This window comes from Odontesthes bonariensis, chromosome 24, assembly GCF_027942865.1.
Source record: "Odontesthes bonariensis isolate fOdoBon6 chromosome 24, fOdoBon6.hap1, whole genome shotgun sequence".
NCBI classification, from domain to species: Eukaryota; Metazoa; Chordata; class Actinopteri; order Atheriniformes; family Atherinopsidae; genus Odontesthes; species Odontesthes bonariensis.
Window position 1 is genome coordinate 11,932,962 of NC_134529.1, and position 16,506 is coordinate 11,949,467.

The 16,506-nt window shown below is 41.7% G+C and overlaps 1 protein-coding gene across 2 annotated transcripts in view; it reads left to right on the forward strand.

Annotated features, from left to right (window-relative positions):
* LOC142374887 (pleckstrin homology domain-containing family G member 1) overlaps nt 1–16,506 on the forward strand; it is a 43,633-nt gene that overhangs the window by 15,716 nt on the left and 11,411 nt on the right. For both annotated transcript variants that reach the window (XM_075458754.1, XM_075458753.1), the window contains exons 2-4: nt 2,932–3,491; nt 9,659–9,759; nt 11,295–11,364. In XM_075458754.1, coding sequence (XP_075314869.1) covers nt 3,081–3,491; nt 9,659–9,759; nt 11,295–11,364 — 582 coding nt within the window. In that variant the 5' untranslated portion in view covers nt 2,932–3,080. The remainder of the gene's footprint in view (nt 1–2,931; nt 3,492–9,658; nt 9,760–11,294; nt 11,365–16,506) is intronic.

Consider the following 16,506-nt stretch of genomic DNA (forward strand, 5'->3'; position numbering starts at 1 on the left):
AGTCTTATCTTTTGAGTGATAAACATAATGCATTTTGTGTGAAATATGCGCACACACTGTTAACTATTGTGATAAGGAAGATTTGTCAAAGGCCAAAGAAAATGGTCAGTTACCTATTAATGTCATAGTGTGTAATGTATACAGCCTTTTGTCCATTGTGTATTCGAAAGCAGCATGTTGCTTATCCAAAAGCCAAGATTGTTGGTGTGTGTGTGTTGTTTTTGCTGGCTATTTTATTTATCCTTTCTGATCTTTAGTTGTTGAAAAGTGGGTCAGATCTGGCAGTGCACGCACAATGAATCGGTTCCAAACTGGTCTGAGGAAAATAAAGTTTCATGCCACTTCAGTTTTTGGAAACTTCATGTACTTCCTGCTTTTCTTGGCATCAGTGAAGCAAAATCCAAACTAGAGAAAGATGTGATGCAGTGCTCCAGACTCTCCCTTCACTGTTTTTTTTTAGACATGATTGCAAAACACTTATTTCCTTATGAAGAGCAATGCAATAGGGAATCGGCTCCGTTTCCAAACATTGTATTGTGGAGGGTGACCAGATTGAAATGGCCATCAGTGTTATAGCTGATTCTGGGACATAAAGCTTCTCCAATGATTCATTTCACAGAAGAAATTGATCAAATAATCGTGTAACTTGACAGACCTTGTAAACAGTTTGTACTTCTCTTTTTTTCAGTACCAAACAGCAGACAGAACAATTTAGTGAACATTTGAGCCTCTCCTCAAACGGTACATCCTTGATTCTGAAAAATTTGGTGTGCTGTGTAAAGTAATAAAAAGCAAAAACAAAAAGTAATGATTTGCAGGTCAGTAAACTTTTTTGATTTAATATGAGCAGCACATTTTTAAAAAGCTGAGATGTGGGCAATGATGGAGTGGAAGATTATTTGAGACAAGTTGTGCTTTCAGCTTGTTCTTTTTGTCTTGGGCAGCAACAAAATCTGGACTGAAGTGAAGGCTCAGTTTCTTAATGTGGTGTTGGTGCAGTAGAAGTCGCCAGAATCTAACCTGTGATCATCTTATCACAGACCAGTTTAACTAGTGCCAGCTCTCAAAAGAGGTGTTGCCGCAGCAAAAAGATCTCCAAGGTGCCAATTTGAAAGGGGATAGAGTGGGTTTGTACCTGGATTCTTTGAGCTTGTTCTCAGTTTCACGTTTCATGTTTTTTCTAACCTGAACCTATGATCTCTGAGGCTTTGAAGTGAGACAGGTTTGGAGCGAGCTGTTGCTGCTGCTGACAGCGAGAGAGTCTCGGTGTTCTATTGGCTACTGGATATCAGTGTTGCCACAACATGGAAGCTGCCGGTTCACCAGTGCATCTAGCTTTGATGATAAAGACTGGTGTCAAACTCCCACTGAGCTGGTATGAGGCTGTCTGTTGTTGTTCTTCCCGTGCTTCATCGCTGTCTGTTTGCTCTCTGCTGTTCCGATCAAAGCCTCTCTGTGAAGCAGACCTTGGAAAATGTTGATTGAAACTTGGAAGGCTTCTGTTTGATACGCTGCATGTGTGGTTTCATTTAGGCTGGCCTGACTGAGGGACCTTGAAGGCGGGTAATCATATCTTAATGGATTTCTGCGTGAGACAAGGTTGTGAGGCAGTTTGACACCGGCTGGACGCCAAAGAGACTACTGTTGGTGCTCACAAACTTGTCTGTCGTCCATGCAAATAGGGCTTTCATTCATAACTCGGAGTGGAGCGCTTTCAGCTTTGCACTGATCTCTTTTCATTTAACTGCCTATTTGCATTGAAGTGGAACCGTCCACACACACAAACACACTTTTACCATTTACACAAATAAAGTATACTTAAAAAGTTTTTTTTTTCGCACGGAGCGATGCATTTTGTGAGGAAAACCCTCTGGGTAGAACTGAGGACAAATCTGTTAGAGCAAGTTGCTCTCATATGGCGGTTGGTCAGTCAGACCTTGGTCAGCAGGAATGCCAGGAATCGGGATGCTAAACAGACGGACACTGTAAGAATATGAAAGTGGTATTGTGAGTGTTTGCAGTAACATACAGGGAGTCTTTTTAGTGTTCAAGCTTGGTGCCTGCAAAATGTGGGACTTTATTTCAAATGTCAGAGTCTCTGCATGGGACTTTTTTTGCATCAATAAATTGTAAGATATTATCTTGAGAGTTTTGTAATTTGATTTTAGACCTTGCATGAAGCTTATTGGCTGACATAATAAAGTTATATATATTACCCAATAATAACTGTGTAACTGCTGTTGTGGTCTGTTTCTGATTTCTGGTACCTCTTTGTTGCCTGTCTGTCTGTCCTGACTGACGGACTCCTGACTTATGAAGATTTTCTTTTTTGTCTCTGTTCAAGCATTTAGGAATAGAAGGTGTTTTATGAGGTTAGCGCTGTGAGATTTTCATTGTTTATTTTGTCTCGACAAAACTGACCTGATTTGACAACAATCCCATCACAATCTCTGCCGGATTTCATGCTGTTCTTTTTATAGCACAAGCTAAGATAACGATGGTGGAAGAGAAACTGGAGGCTACACAATCCATCAAGACTTGGGAGCAGAATATTCTAGGTTTCGTAACGTATGCCCAGATTGCACAATTGCAAGGTGCAAGGTTCTCTTGATGAATAAAAATCTTTTTTTTTTTAAAAATAATTTTGCTTATCATCTCAGTGCTTCCAAAGTAAACATTAAGTTTACTTAATCAAAGTTATGTCAGGCCCTCCACATTTTTTCACACTGTTTTTGCCAAATGCAATGCAGCCAAATTTCAGCCATTTGGACTTTTTTTGTTGCTGGACTCCACGGAGCCTACTGCAGTCTTCCAAGCTAAAGGTTTCATGGTTATAAATGCGGAACTTAGTGTGTTTATGTTTATGAGCACAGCAGGCTTTAAAATAAAATGAATTAATGAGAATCTCCTCCTCTCTTTTATTCTCTCTAGGCGATTACAGCTACCTGCCTGATGTGTTACCCCCTCTCCCTGAAGTTCCGGACTCTGGCTCGGCCCTGAGCTCCATTGACATCCCAGCACGCTGTCTCCGCAACCCGGCCTTCCACCACGCCTCCTCACGCTACTGCTCTGCCATCAGCATGGACTCCTCTCCCGACAGCGCTGAAAGGCCGATCAGCTACAGCTCCACCTCCTCTTCCGCCTCCTCCCGGGACAGTCACTGCTCACTGGGCAGCCGCTCCACTCTTGTCACTGCCCCTCACTGTAACACGGTCACCTCGGACCGCGACTCGGGGGCAATTCGGTTGGAGCTGGTTCCTGCCAGGCAGCTGGGATGTGGAGAGGAAGATGACAAAAATGTCGGAGAAGGCAGACAGGGCAGCAGACAGACCGCAACAGAACATTCGGAGCCTGAGCTGAGCCCAGAAGGACCAGAAGGACCAGAGAGGACGAGCCAGGTGCAAGGACCCAAGACATATGTGGACCGGGTGGTGCAGGAGATACTGGACACAGAGAGAACCTATGTTCAGGACCTGCGCAGCATCGTAGAGGTAAGGAACAAAGATCCCAAATATTGTATAACTTCATGACTGAGCACAACATGTGTAAGAAATCAGGAGCGGATGTGTCAGCAGGACCTCAAAGACACATTTGCACTTTTGGCGGAACATCAAGATACAGTATGAGGAGTTGAAATGCATGCCCTGTGAGCTCCAACTGTGAGGTCATCTACAAAAATGTACATTCAAAAGTAAAAACTAGTCTTATCCACCTTTGACTGAAACATTATGGCAATATTGGATCAAAAGGCCTTATCCAGATTGGTTGTGAAGCATGTGTTGTATTTTTTCTCAGCTCATTAGAATTGATATTGGGAATCTTGATCTAAAAAAGTATTTGATGTCAACACAAGGCCTAAACGTTTTGTATACAGTACAGACCAAAAGTTTGGACACACCTTCTCATTCAAAGAGTTTCCTTTATTTTCATGACTATGAAGATTGTAGATTCACACTGAAGGCATCAAAACTATGAATTAACACATGTGGAATTATATACTTAACAAAAAAGTGTGAAACAACTGAAAATATGTCTTATATTCTAGGTTCTTCAAAGTAGCCACCTTTTGCTTTGATTACTGCTTCGCACACTCTTGGCATTCTCTTGATGAGCTTCAAGAGGTAGTCACCTGAAACGGTTTTCACTTTACAGGTGTGCCCTGTCAGGTTTAATAAGTGGGTTTTCTTGCCTTATAAATGGGGTTGGGACCATCAGTTGTGTTGTGCAGAAGTCAGGTGGATACACAGTTGATAGTCCTACTGAATAGACTGTTAGAATTTGTATTATGGCAAGAAAAAAGCAGCTAAGTAAAGAAAAACGAGTGGCCATCATTACTGCAGAGTGTGTGCAAAGCAGTAATCACAGCAAAAGGTGGCTACTTTGAAGAAACTAGAATATAAGACATATTTTCAGTTGTTTTACACTTTTTTGTTAAGTACATATTTTCACATGTGTTAATTCATAGTTTTGATGCCATCAGTGTGAATCTACAATGTCAATAGTCATGAAAAGAAAGAAAACTCATTGAATGAGAAGGTGTGTCCAAATTTTTGGTCTGTACTGTATGTGCTTAAATCAGTGCAGTGTTATCCTAAATCATAGATGTCGCTGTGAAGGAAAAAAGGGCAAATATCTCCACCGGAACAGAGATGAAAGAAGAAATGTTCAGGTTCAGGAGTGTCTCATCTTTTCCAATTCTTACAGCAAAGTCCCTCAATAGTTCTGCACCACTAGAGAACCTTATGCCACAGCATTGATTGATCGTACAAAATGCTGACTGGAGACGAACATCATAGACTTATGCCTATAGCTCATTCATAAGCACTAGCATGCTCAAGGTTTCAAAATGTCAGGGACACACAGCCAACTAAAGACACCAAGTCACCAACAGAAGGTAGAGACCAAGCTTATCAAAACGTTGGGTTAAATTTAGTGCAGTAAAACGTATACTATTCCCCCTGAAATGGTAAATGATGAAGATAGAAGTGGAATAGGCGGTATTAAAGTGAAGTACAAGAACGTTTGAACTTAAATACAACACTTTAGTGTATGTACTGAGCAACTCTGCTTGTTACTGGTTTCCTATGACCACTGATCGTTGCCTTTTAACAAAAAATGTATGCATTTTTTCAGAGAATCCTTCACTCTTAATAATCTCATGACCCCAGGCTGGGAGCCACTGTTTAATTCAGTAAAGAGAGACGGAAGCTGAAATTGGGCTATGTAGTTTCCCCTTTCAGAAATCCAATTTTTCACAGAGACGGAAAAAGAAAAAACATTTGAGTGAAACAATTCCTAGCTGACCTCAAATTGTCATTAAAGGTGTGTCTGTCCATGGACTGCCTGGCCTTGGTCTTTTAAGGGGGGGAAACCGTTCTAAATCACAAAATAACACACATCCTTTGGGTTTTGTGTGGTTTTTCCTCTCACATGTGACGTGAACTACTTCTTACCCGCTGGGAACCTTTAATACAATAAGGTCAACTGCGCTTGCAGGAGAGATTTGGTCGAGTTACTCGACACCAGTGCCTTTTGTATTGCATGCACAGGCACACACACACTCGCTGTATACATACACACTCAAGCAAATGCGCTTGTGTGTGATGTTGGCTTTGAACTGCAAAGATATACATTGCCTCCAGTGAGTGCTTGAGTGGCTTTGTGAGGGACTGGGTGTAGTGGTTTGCATCAAAGCTTGCTCTCTTCTCTATCTCCCCTCTCTCAGTTTCTTTCACTTCTTCTCTGTGAAATTTATAATCAGTTGTGCCATAATTAGATGAACACGTGCTTTGTGTTCTACCTATGCATCCCACAGTTTAATTTGATACGGCAGTAATGAGAAATGATCAAATGTTTGAGTGGGAATTATTGTATTTGGATGTGGTGTTGGAGCTTTGCCTTGATTTTCCTACATCCTCCTTCTTAGCCGTACTTTTCTTGTAGTTATTTGGGTTAAAAAAACGTCCATTTAAAGAACAGCAGTAGAAAAGAGAAGGAAATGAATATTTTTAGAATATGTGATGAAGAAGAAGAAGAAGCATTGTTTTTGTTATGCGGTTTTGGGTTTCCACTCCTGATTGATGTTCCTCCTTGGCCTCCCTCCGTCAGGACACAGAGGTGAGGAAATGGGATGGATAGAGGAAAGTAGGAAGAGGGATTTAGCTCTGAGATAACAATGTCCAAAGTAGGCTAAGAAAACATTGAACAGAGCTTAGGAGCTGCTCTTAATAACCCGTTACTGCCTCTGCTCTGCAGACCACCTATTGCCATTAGTAGATCAGACCACCCAGTCCCTGGAGGGCAACACTTACATGGCAGGACAGCAAATTCTTCACCAGCACTTTAGAAAAGACATGCATTGTGTTTTTCTTCACTCTTGTAATGACTGTTTCAGTCAGTGTGTCAGAGATAGATTGCGCTGATTGTATCTATGAATAGGGCTTTTAACTTGACAGTTAGGCCATAGCGAAGAGAAAACTACAGCAAATGCACGGCATCAACCTATTTAGTAGCAGCACTGTCCTACATGAGCTGTCCTCCAACGCCTGCTTTAGTAATCCCTCTGCCCAGGCTGGTTCCTGCAAGAGTAGAGGGTGTGACAGCCTCAACACAAATATTTACCCGGACTCCCCTGGGCTCACCTGTGTTTCATCTGTCAGCAGTACTGTTGTTAGGCTTTTTTTCTAACTACTGCACTGACAGTTTGCTTGACTTTTGTCAATTTGCTATTTTTGCTATTTCAATTTTGTTAATGTATTTTCTTAACTTGCAATACACTGAGCTCTTTAGGCCGGTGTATGTTTCTGCGTGTTTTTGGGGGGTGGGGCTGTTGCGTCTGCATGACCAGCCTTCCTTGACTCAACCAGTGTGTGTGTGTAATGAGCTCGATCCATCATCCACAAACAACATTAAAGAGATGGCTCTGATCTTGCTTTCTCTTCTCTTCTCCTCTTTTCCAGTCTTAGATCTGGAACGCATGACCGGGCTATTTGAAGTTGAGCAGGAATTTGGAAATAATCTGGGAACATCACTTGGCCTGTGGAAATACTGAATCACATAGACGTGGTTGTTTACACTCTGCATTGTCTGGAGTAATAGCTTCCTACTGCAAGGTTATGTCTGGTGTTTGGGAAAAGATTGCTCGAGGACGCTAATGGTTAACACATGAAAGTTTCAAGTTTGTACATGTCTGATGCTTAAGAGGGAGTGAACCTTCGTGTGTGCTGATCTGAACACTATTGTTGAGCTCCCTGAGGCTGTGTGGTGAGTGAACAGGTCAGACCAGGTCAGATCTCTGACCCTGTGGCTAATAAAGCCTCAACTTACATATTACTGCCAATAGTCAACAAATTCTGAACATGACCCACTGATGTCCCTCCACCCCCCACTCCCCCACCCAACCCCCAACATAACCACCAACTTGTCCGAAAGCAGGTTTTAAATTGTTTCTATTTGTACCTCAAACCTCTGGACCAAAATTTGGGGCCATTTGAACTCTATAACATTTTGTGCCTTTAGCCCCTGTCTTGCTGGATTTAACAGAAGAAAATTAAATAGGAGGAATTGATCTGCTCCTATGAAAATCAACATTGATGGGATGTCTCATATTGAGTCTCTGAAACTCATGCTCTGCAGCTGAAGATTGGCAGCAAATCATTTTTGTCAGCATCGCCTCAGTACATCTAAAAAAGCACAGTTTAACAGGCTGTTGGTCGGTCTTAGCTGTTCTAAAAAACAGTGTTAATGGATGAATAAAATGTTTCCGGGAACAGAAACTGAAGCAGCAGACTGGAAATACAGTCATTGGACTGAAGAGAGCGAATAGGCGCAGTCTACCTCTTTCTCTGTCCTTTGTATCTATAAAGAACGTGATGAAATAATCACTGGGTGTGTTTGTGCATGTCGAGGGCAGCCTGTTGTTGTAACATCTTCAGGGCCCAGTTGTTGGCTGTGGTCTGTCCTGCCATCGGAGCACTTTCTCCTTCTGAACACATATCCCATACGTGTGCACGGCTCAACATTTGAATCAGCAGTGTGTTTGTGTTCTTACTGTGTAATTGTATTTCAGGGATAGACTGAGGTTGGGAGAACCGATACAATCAGAGCTTAACTCATCTGAGTGAAACAGACAAGCAGGAGACACTTAATTGAAGGGAGCAGAGAGACTGTGACTACACACCATCATTTTACCAATATCACAAGACTTAGACTAGCAGTAGTGAGACACGAGGACGGATTTTTTATTAGTGATCCGTTTGCTGATTTAGTGAATGAAGTATTTTGTTTTGACCAGCCATCAGTCCAAAATCTAGAGGCGTTTGTGCTTGTCCTCATGCTGACTTATTCTTCCTTGTGTCCTCTCTCCTTCACTGACCCAGAAATTTCTTTCTGTCTCTGCTATTGGGGGAGGATCTTCCGATTCTGTAAATGTACTGTGAGGAATGAGGTGGCTCCTGCAAGGCATAAACACAGGTGTTTGCGACAGAGAAGATGCACCATTTATACAGGCAGCCCCTCCACATGTGACGGACAGTCTCTTATGCGGACACCATTTAAACATAGGATTTCACATTTAGCAGCTCCAGCTTCTCTGGCCTTGCAGTTATGACTGAAAGAAGAAAGAAGAGGTGTTCAACAGCAACACATACCCACATAGAAGATGCTTGAACTATAAAATGTTTGGATTTGGCAATCTTTTATTAAATGAGTCAATCGGCTGAGCTCCTTTTTCTGCTCATTTGCAGAGTAACGTACAAGAAAAATGCAAAACAAATCCAAATGCTACTTGCAGAGAAAAAAACAAACACAATCCCCTACTGTTTCCTCCAGCTGCTGGTTCACCTGTCTCTGGCTCTCCACCTCTCACTTTCTTCCTGCAGGGCGGAGGGAGGCCCGAGGCTGGTGTTTAGTCACCGTCCTATCAGCACTCATCACTAACGGCAGCGATGGAGGCAGTGATAAGACCCACAGAGTTGAGCACCTGAGCAGACATGTACCCGCTTTGCAACACAGACTCATGTTAAACCTGTGTTTCCCAGCAACCGTTTGACTATTGAAGGATTACTTTACAAGCACAATGGCTTGCGTTATCTCCTCATCAAGATATTTACACAAAACAGGCTATCCGGTTTTTAAAAAGGGCTAATAGAGCATTTAAATCGCTGTCCAAGGCTTGTTTTGGCTGTTGGTTTTCTCACACTTTAATCTGACGATGACAAATTCTACATCAATAAGTTGGTGTGCTTGGAGGAACAAGCTGAGAGGTTTACAAGAAATGAATGGTTAAACCACAAATTAATATTTACCCCTTCACTACTAATTAAAGTGGGAATTTAACCTCATTTGAATTGGCAGAACTATACACTTATCACAAATGTGGCTCATCGAGTCGTCACTTTGTTGATGAGCCGCAAGAATCTTTTTGCTTAACAGGTGGAGTTTTTGATAGAATATCCTACTCTCGGTTGTTGTAACTCTTTTGAAAGAGATTCTTTCTGTGCAAAACGGTGTAAAGTGTAGAGTTTGAAAGCTGCTACGGTAAAATGAGTGTAATGCAATGGCCTTTCATATGTGTGTCAAGGCAGTTGCTTTTTTAAGATGTCAGCTTTTCTGTTTATATCCCCTCTAACTTGGTCATCCTCCATCTTTGTTTCTGCAGGATTACTTGGAGTGTATCAGCAACCAGTCACGACTGGCCTTGAGCTCTGAGGATAAAGGTTCGCTGTTCGGAAACATCCGGGACATCTACCACTTCAACAGGTACAGCATACACACTCACGCACACACAGGTGTGCACTCTGGAGAGCCGAGACGACCTCGAGTCAAAATTGGTTCACAAAAGTGAGAGCTGTGAGATCTGTCTTGCCTATGACTTGACATGAGACAAGAGTATTTTGTCATGAAACGACATGTCTCAGTTGATTCCTGGATTTTTGGTCAGTTATGATTGTTACTTTGTTAGGCATTTTAATTTCAATTTACCTAGTTTAGCTAAAGGACTGCTGCTTGAATAGCCAGATTCAGAAGAACGTCCTGGTTGGACTGCCTTAACATCCTGGTGTATGGGGGGGAAAAAAGTATTCTGTATTTTGTTATACTATTCCAAAGGTAAACCTAGTATACAGGAATGCTGCCCCTGCAAAATAGTGTCAGACTCTTTTCTTCAGCGTTTAGGTTGCGTTTAGGTTGCGTTTAGGTTCTTATTTCCTTCAGTAAAATACAACTTGAAGAGTGTAATAGGCAGATGTCTGAATGGGAGAGGAATGCCACTTGAAATGAGGGGTGAATATTCAAGCTTCTAAAGGTGGGATGCAGTGACTCAGACAATACTTTACCAAAGTGTTCTTGGTCATGTTGCTCACGAATCCATAAATACTGGTTCAGTTTCACACATTACCAAGCAAGTGTAAGAGAGATCCTGCATGCTGCTGTTCATTATGTGGATTCTCTCTAAAGCGAGTTTAATGAATTATAGCATTTGGAACGAGATTCTGTGTGTTCCACTGCAACCCTTTTAATATTAGACTCGATCAAAAATAACCAATAATTAACACATCCCAGGCATTACGCAAGTCTGTAAAAGTTATAGTCTTTTTACCCCTCAGCTTTAAAACTTCCTTCAGATGCACAAATGAATAGAAACCCGGTTTTGGCTGACAATGTGATTCAGCAATGAACAATGTTTCTGTTGCACTAAACTACACCGACAGACTCTCGTCTCCCTCTGGCTCCACAATGTCCAGCTAACAGTGAAACTGGGCTGAGCCACCTGTTTATTTCCGGTTAAGGCTTTGTTGCAGGAGTCAGGTGTGTGCGTTTGTCACGTCCCAAACACGGCTAAAACCTGTGTGCTTGTGAGTTAAGCATCATCTGTGGTGGTCTGCAGACATTCTTCTCCAACCTATTCATTTCTCAGCTGCTGCGCACAGACAAACTGGCTGGTAAAAGGAAGCATGAAAGCAGTTTAAAGCGGTCACCATGACCTCATGCTGCAGCCATGAAACAATAACTTCCACAGTGTGTATTCAAACCTGCACATACAGCTAAACATGGGAGCTGGCTGTTTGAATTCATGGAAGTTTCTAATTTTGTGCAGCAGCAGGTGACTTAAGACCTCATTTTTGTGCTCAGGGTGACTCTTAGTCCTGAAATGCACAGCAATTGTTTGGAAGAGTAAGTCATATTCACCTAACCAGGAAATGGCAGAAAGAAGTTACACATGTATGTGAAAATCCTTCAAATATGTGAGCATATTTCATACATCAAATAACTTATTTCTGTAACCTCTGTTTCAGGAACCTTCTTCATGATCTTGAGAAGTGCAATGCAGACCCTGTGGCCATTGCAGAATGCTTTGTGTCCAAGGTAAGGATGGTTTTGTCTTTCCTTCACTTAACCCCCCCCCCCCCCCCCCTCCCTTTCTGTACTTAATTCTGTTAGGATCTGTAGGATTTCTAATAACGTTTTACTTGCTAATTGAGTACCTTTGTATTGTTATATTGGTTTCAGCAAAGGTTCTGAGTAATTCCTTCATGCACCTTCTTCTTCTGCTTGTTGAAACCTGTCCATACAGCTGCTTTGGACTCATGCACTCAGACACAAAGGCATACAAGAGATAAACAAAATGATAAAAGTGATACTATTAGAAAGATGGCCTCCTCAATTCAGAAGACACTGAACGTTTCTGGAGAATGGTAGCTTTTTTTTTTTTTTATTTGGATAGTGAGAATGAAGTAAGTTTCATGTGCAACAGAAATGAAGGTAGGAGCAGCAAATCTCAAAAAATTTTAAGCACCGTCACATTCCCAGTAGAGAGATAATAGTAGTGCTTCATCAAGCAAAACTGTGCTCAGCAACTTTAAGTATCACTGGTAGTTATGTCTGTGTGTCGGATGCGATTCCTCTCCCGCTCTTCGTTCGTCTATACCCACAAAATAATTGCGTGTGATCATGTCTCATGATAATGTGTTGCATTCCAGCACTTCCTCCTAAACACTTTACATTCCCGTCCTACCCGTACTGCAATTACACCCGAAACCACAGAGCAACTGTCTTACCACGTCCAAAAAAAAAGGTCACAGTCAGCGTCATAGACTCCCTAAATAAAGCAGCTGTTGTTGAGACAGACTGGTTTTATGGCAGCCCACATTGCTGTTGCATAATTAACAGAGATTCATAAGCAAACAAGTGCACTGACATCTTGTAAGCAGCTAATTAATGTTAAAAGAAATATTAAAGTGAAAGAGGTCACATGGGGGGAAAAGGGTTTTTGGTGATGTTTTGTGTTTTTGCACTGTTTATTGAACCTGCTTTTCACCATGGGCTGTTTGCTGGTTCTCTGCAGTGCACTATAGATCATTTAAAGCCGGGGGTCTGATTGGGTCGAAGCCAGCTGAGAGAAAGTCTCACCATATGAAAAACACCACACTCTTAAAAGCTGATGGCTTTAGCTAAATGTACATGTTTTCCTAAATCCAGTCTTTGTCACAGCGCATCAAACAGATGCAGACCCCTCCATTTACAGTATTAGTCTGTCCTGACTGCTGAGTGATAAGTATTGGAAGTTTTCAGTCACAGATTCATTAAAACAGGAACTCTTTCACTTCGACAGCATGGTACTTTAACAGGGAACACCAAGGTTTTCATCCAGCGGTCCCATCTTGAGATTCCGTCTTATGATAACCTCTCTCCTGTGTGACTCTACTCTTACTGCAGATGTCCATTTGAAGTATTTCTGTTTTTGTCTTTTTAACTCGGTAATCTTCCTCTGCAGATTATGGAACACTAGCATGACACTTTTTGCTCTTGTTGGCTGAAAATCTTATATTAAAAGTGAATTCCTGGGGTGGTCGGTGGCGTAGTGGGTTAAGCAGGCGCCCCATGTGCAGAGGCTACAGTCCTCGCTGCAGCTGGCCCCGGTTCAAGTCCCGCACCGGACGGCCCTTTGCTGCATGTCTTCCCCCTCTCTCTGCCCCCTGTTCCTCTCTCTCTCCAACTGTCCTGTCCATTAAAGGCATAAAAAGCCCCAAAAAATATAAAAAAAAAAAAAGGGAATTCCTGACATTGAAAAACACAATGTTAAAAAAACAGAAACAAACAGAAAAGCCAAAGTTCTGGCATAAATAAATAAAATACATTTAATGTGTGAGAGTGTCTGACATAGATATTGTTTTGACAATCCTTTTTAAATGCTTTAGTTCCCTAAAAAGTCCAATAAGTACTTTAAATTATAGAAATATTTGGCCATGGAGTGGCCGTCCTGAGTGGGTTAGAGTGGGTCGTCCAGTAACCGGAAGGTTGGCGGTTCGATTCGCACTCTCGCCACTCAAAAAGATTGGTGAAACTGACAGCTGGAGGGGTGTCAGTCCACCTCCTTGTCATGGCTGAGGTGCCCTTGAGCAAGGCACCCTGGGCACTGTGATTGGGCGCCCACCGCTCCAGTGTATGGCATCTGTCTCTATGAGTGTGACCATGTGCATGTGTGAGTTCAACAGGTGCCAACCTGGATGGGTTAAAAGCGGAGGATAAATTTCGTGTATGTATATATATGTGCATGACAAATAAATCTGATCTTAATTTCTCAGCCGCCATTTTGTTATTCTGAAACTAAATGGTAAAAACCAGCAGAGGATCTGAGTTGGAATCTTGAAACCTTTTCACATAAGCAGGACAGAAGCTTGTCAGTCTTAACTGTCATACACTATGCTATCGTCTCTTTTACTCGAGAGGGGACCATCATTTAATAAATTAATTTCAAACACCATAAACTCATTAGGAAACTGTATAGAGGAAACAGACCAAGTGAGAATTTGTCCTTTTCCTAAAGCCTTCTACACAATAAGATTTCTTTTTGCAACCACAGGATATGGTTCCTGCTGGCTAATGTGTACAAGTTACTTTCTCATTGGCTTCTTTTCTTCAGATTGGGAGGGTTTGGTCATTTTTAAAAAAAAATGCAGTCAATGACTAAAATATGCATTCACTGATCATATTCAAATTCTACTTATTTTCTGGACATCATCTTGCTACCTCCGCGTTAGAAACTGATATTTTAAATGTCTGTCTTAAGACTCTTATAGGTTTGTCAGTGAATGGTTTGCTCTGGGGACACACCAGCATCTAGATGCAGCAGGTATTATGGGCACAAATGGTTGGACCTACATGGTTGAGGGGATTTCTGAGGATCAAAACTTATTGTTTTACAGCAAGGGTTAGAATTGATTTAAAGTTAGGTTTAGACTAAAGTTGGGATTAGAAATCCAGCTGTTAGGGTGATGGTATAAGGCAGGGCAGTGCAGTTTCTCAATGACATTAACACTAAGATAGAAAAGGAAGTTTTTGTGTGTGGATTCTGATTTCATAGGCTGACACTTGGTAACAGGATGCTAACCTTTGTTTTACTTAACATGAGTCCTGGTTGCTAAGAACCTGACCACCACAAAACCTCTCATTTTCAATCTGCTGTGAAATGTGCACACACATACTCAATTCTAATACCCCTCTAGTCTCAGCAGGCAATAATAACAATCTAGCACTAGTGTCTGAAGAAGAGACAAGTCTAGTTGTTAATCTCTGCCTCGGAGATAATTGGCTATTTATCCTCATGTTCTCCTCTGTTTGCCTATATCCTTACTGCACTGTGCTTGGAATAAGCCTTTAAAGTGTTTTATGAGTTGCTACATGCTGACTGAAGCACAGAGTGCAATTACACTAAGAGCTAAAACTTTTTGTTCTTTCCTCCTTATGATTTACTACATTTAGTACTTACCTGCTGACTCATCGTGACCGGTCCAGTCTCGACAAATCGTGTACCAGCAATGCCTGTTGCTTTATTACTTTGTTATTAAACTGATGGCTCTGATCCAGCTTGAACTTTTTTTTTGTTTCCCTCTGTCGTGATTAGTGGCCATAGCTTCAACGAGTAGAGATTTTTCCATATAATTTCCATCTTGGTCTCCTAGAGGAGGATATTTTTTATGTATAGCAGCTGCTCAGAGTTAAAAACTCGCAGAATCTGGATATGATGATTATATGATTTAGCACAACTTGTATATATTTCTAAAAGACAGTGTATTATAGATGTGAGTTATTTCAAGGTCTGTTGGTTTCCTGGTCAGATTCAAAGAGAGTGTGTGTAGACATGCGAGTGTGCACACACATGCATGCTCTGCAAAATCTGTATCCCAAAGATCCAGTTTTGTTCTTTGTGGTCTTGTGTTTGTGTTTTCGGTGCAGAGGAATATTAGGAGTGTGTATTAAGGCTGTGTGTCATCAGAAATCGATGGTGGCACATCTGGTAGTGTTTAGGCTTGGTCTGTGGCGGCAGACTGCTGGAGACGATGAGGAGGAGGAGGAGAGCTCTGCTCTTCAATTTAGGAAGGTTCCCATGGAGCACCTCAGGCTAACAATTCATGAGAGTCTGTGTATTTGTGTGCTTGTGTGTTCGTTAGTATGTTTCAGTGAGATACATTGTTTGTATGAGGTTTATTTGGGGCACATTGTACGTTATATTTAATTTGATAAAACCAAACATTTACACATTCTATACGTGCATTCTGTACATTTACTCTGGGTTTTTCTGAAGGTCCATTTGCTCTGTATGTTTGTATGTGTACTGTGCATGTACTAGGACAGACCTCAGTCATTTGTCTTGCATGTTTATGATGTCGCTTCCTGAAAGCTGTCTGCATCCTGCATCCCACCACCCCAAATCCCCCCCCCTACCGTTTATGAACACAAATAGAGTTCAATTAGACTCTCACGTTATGCAACAGCAAGGGGTTCATCTTGAGGCCTCCAAGAAAGCACAGAGAGGAAAGCTTGAAGGGAGAGAGCAGGGATGACTAGAGGAAAATATCCATGAAAGAACAATGAAGAGAGGATTAAAAAAAATGTGTTGCAGAAATCTGGACTGATATGAGGATGAGACCAAAGAGGTTAATTCCACCTTTTGATAAGTCATGCTGCCTTTAATGCTCAGAGAGGTATGCAAGGTGGGAAAATGTCTCAGTTAAAGGGGCGGCAATGAGGAATGAGGGGATGTTTAATCCATGCGCTCAGGGCTGTAGAGATAAACGCAGAATTAAAGGCTACAGCTCAGCTAATCATAAGCTGTGGGGATGAGGTTCAATTAGGATCAGAGAGCTGTGGAGAGTGGATGCCTTGTCTGTGGGCTCAGACTGCATAGAACAGTAAACATGAAATAAGCAGTCAGTCATCAAAGCTGACATGAGCAGTAACTGCAGATACAGTAAAACCAGTGATACATGAGACAATATTATGTAGCTAAATCTTGGAGAGTATGGCATCAGAAGTTTTGGCCAATTTGATACAAGGCATGCAAGTTTAAAAACCTAAGAGCCTAACTGTTCCAGTGGTTCCCTGTTTTCAAACTACCTCCAATGATACAAAAATCTATTAGTAGACTCTTGGTTGTGTATTTCAACATAAACCTGTGTTAGATTTTGTCATAGAAACATTGTTGTTGTGAGGAAATGCAGCTGACCT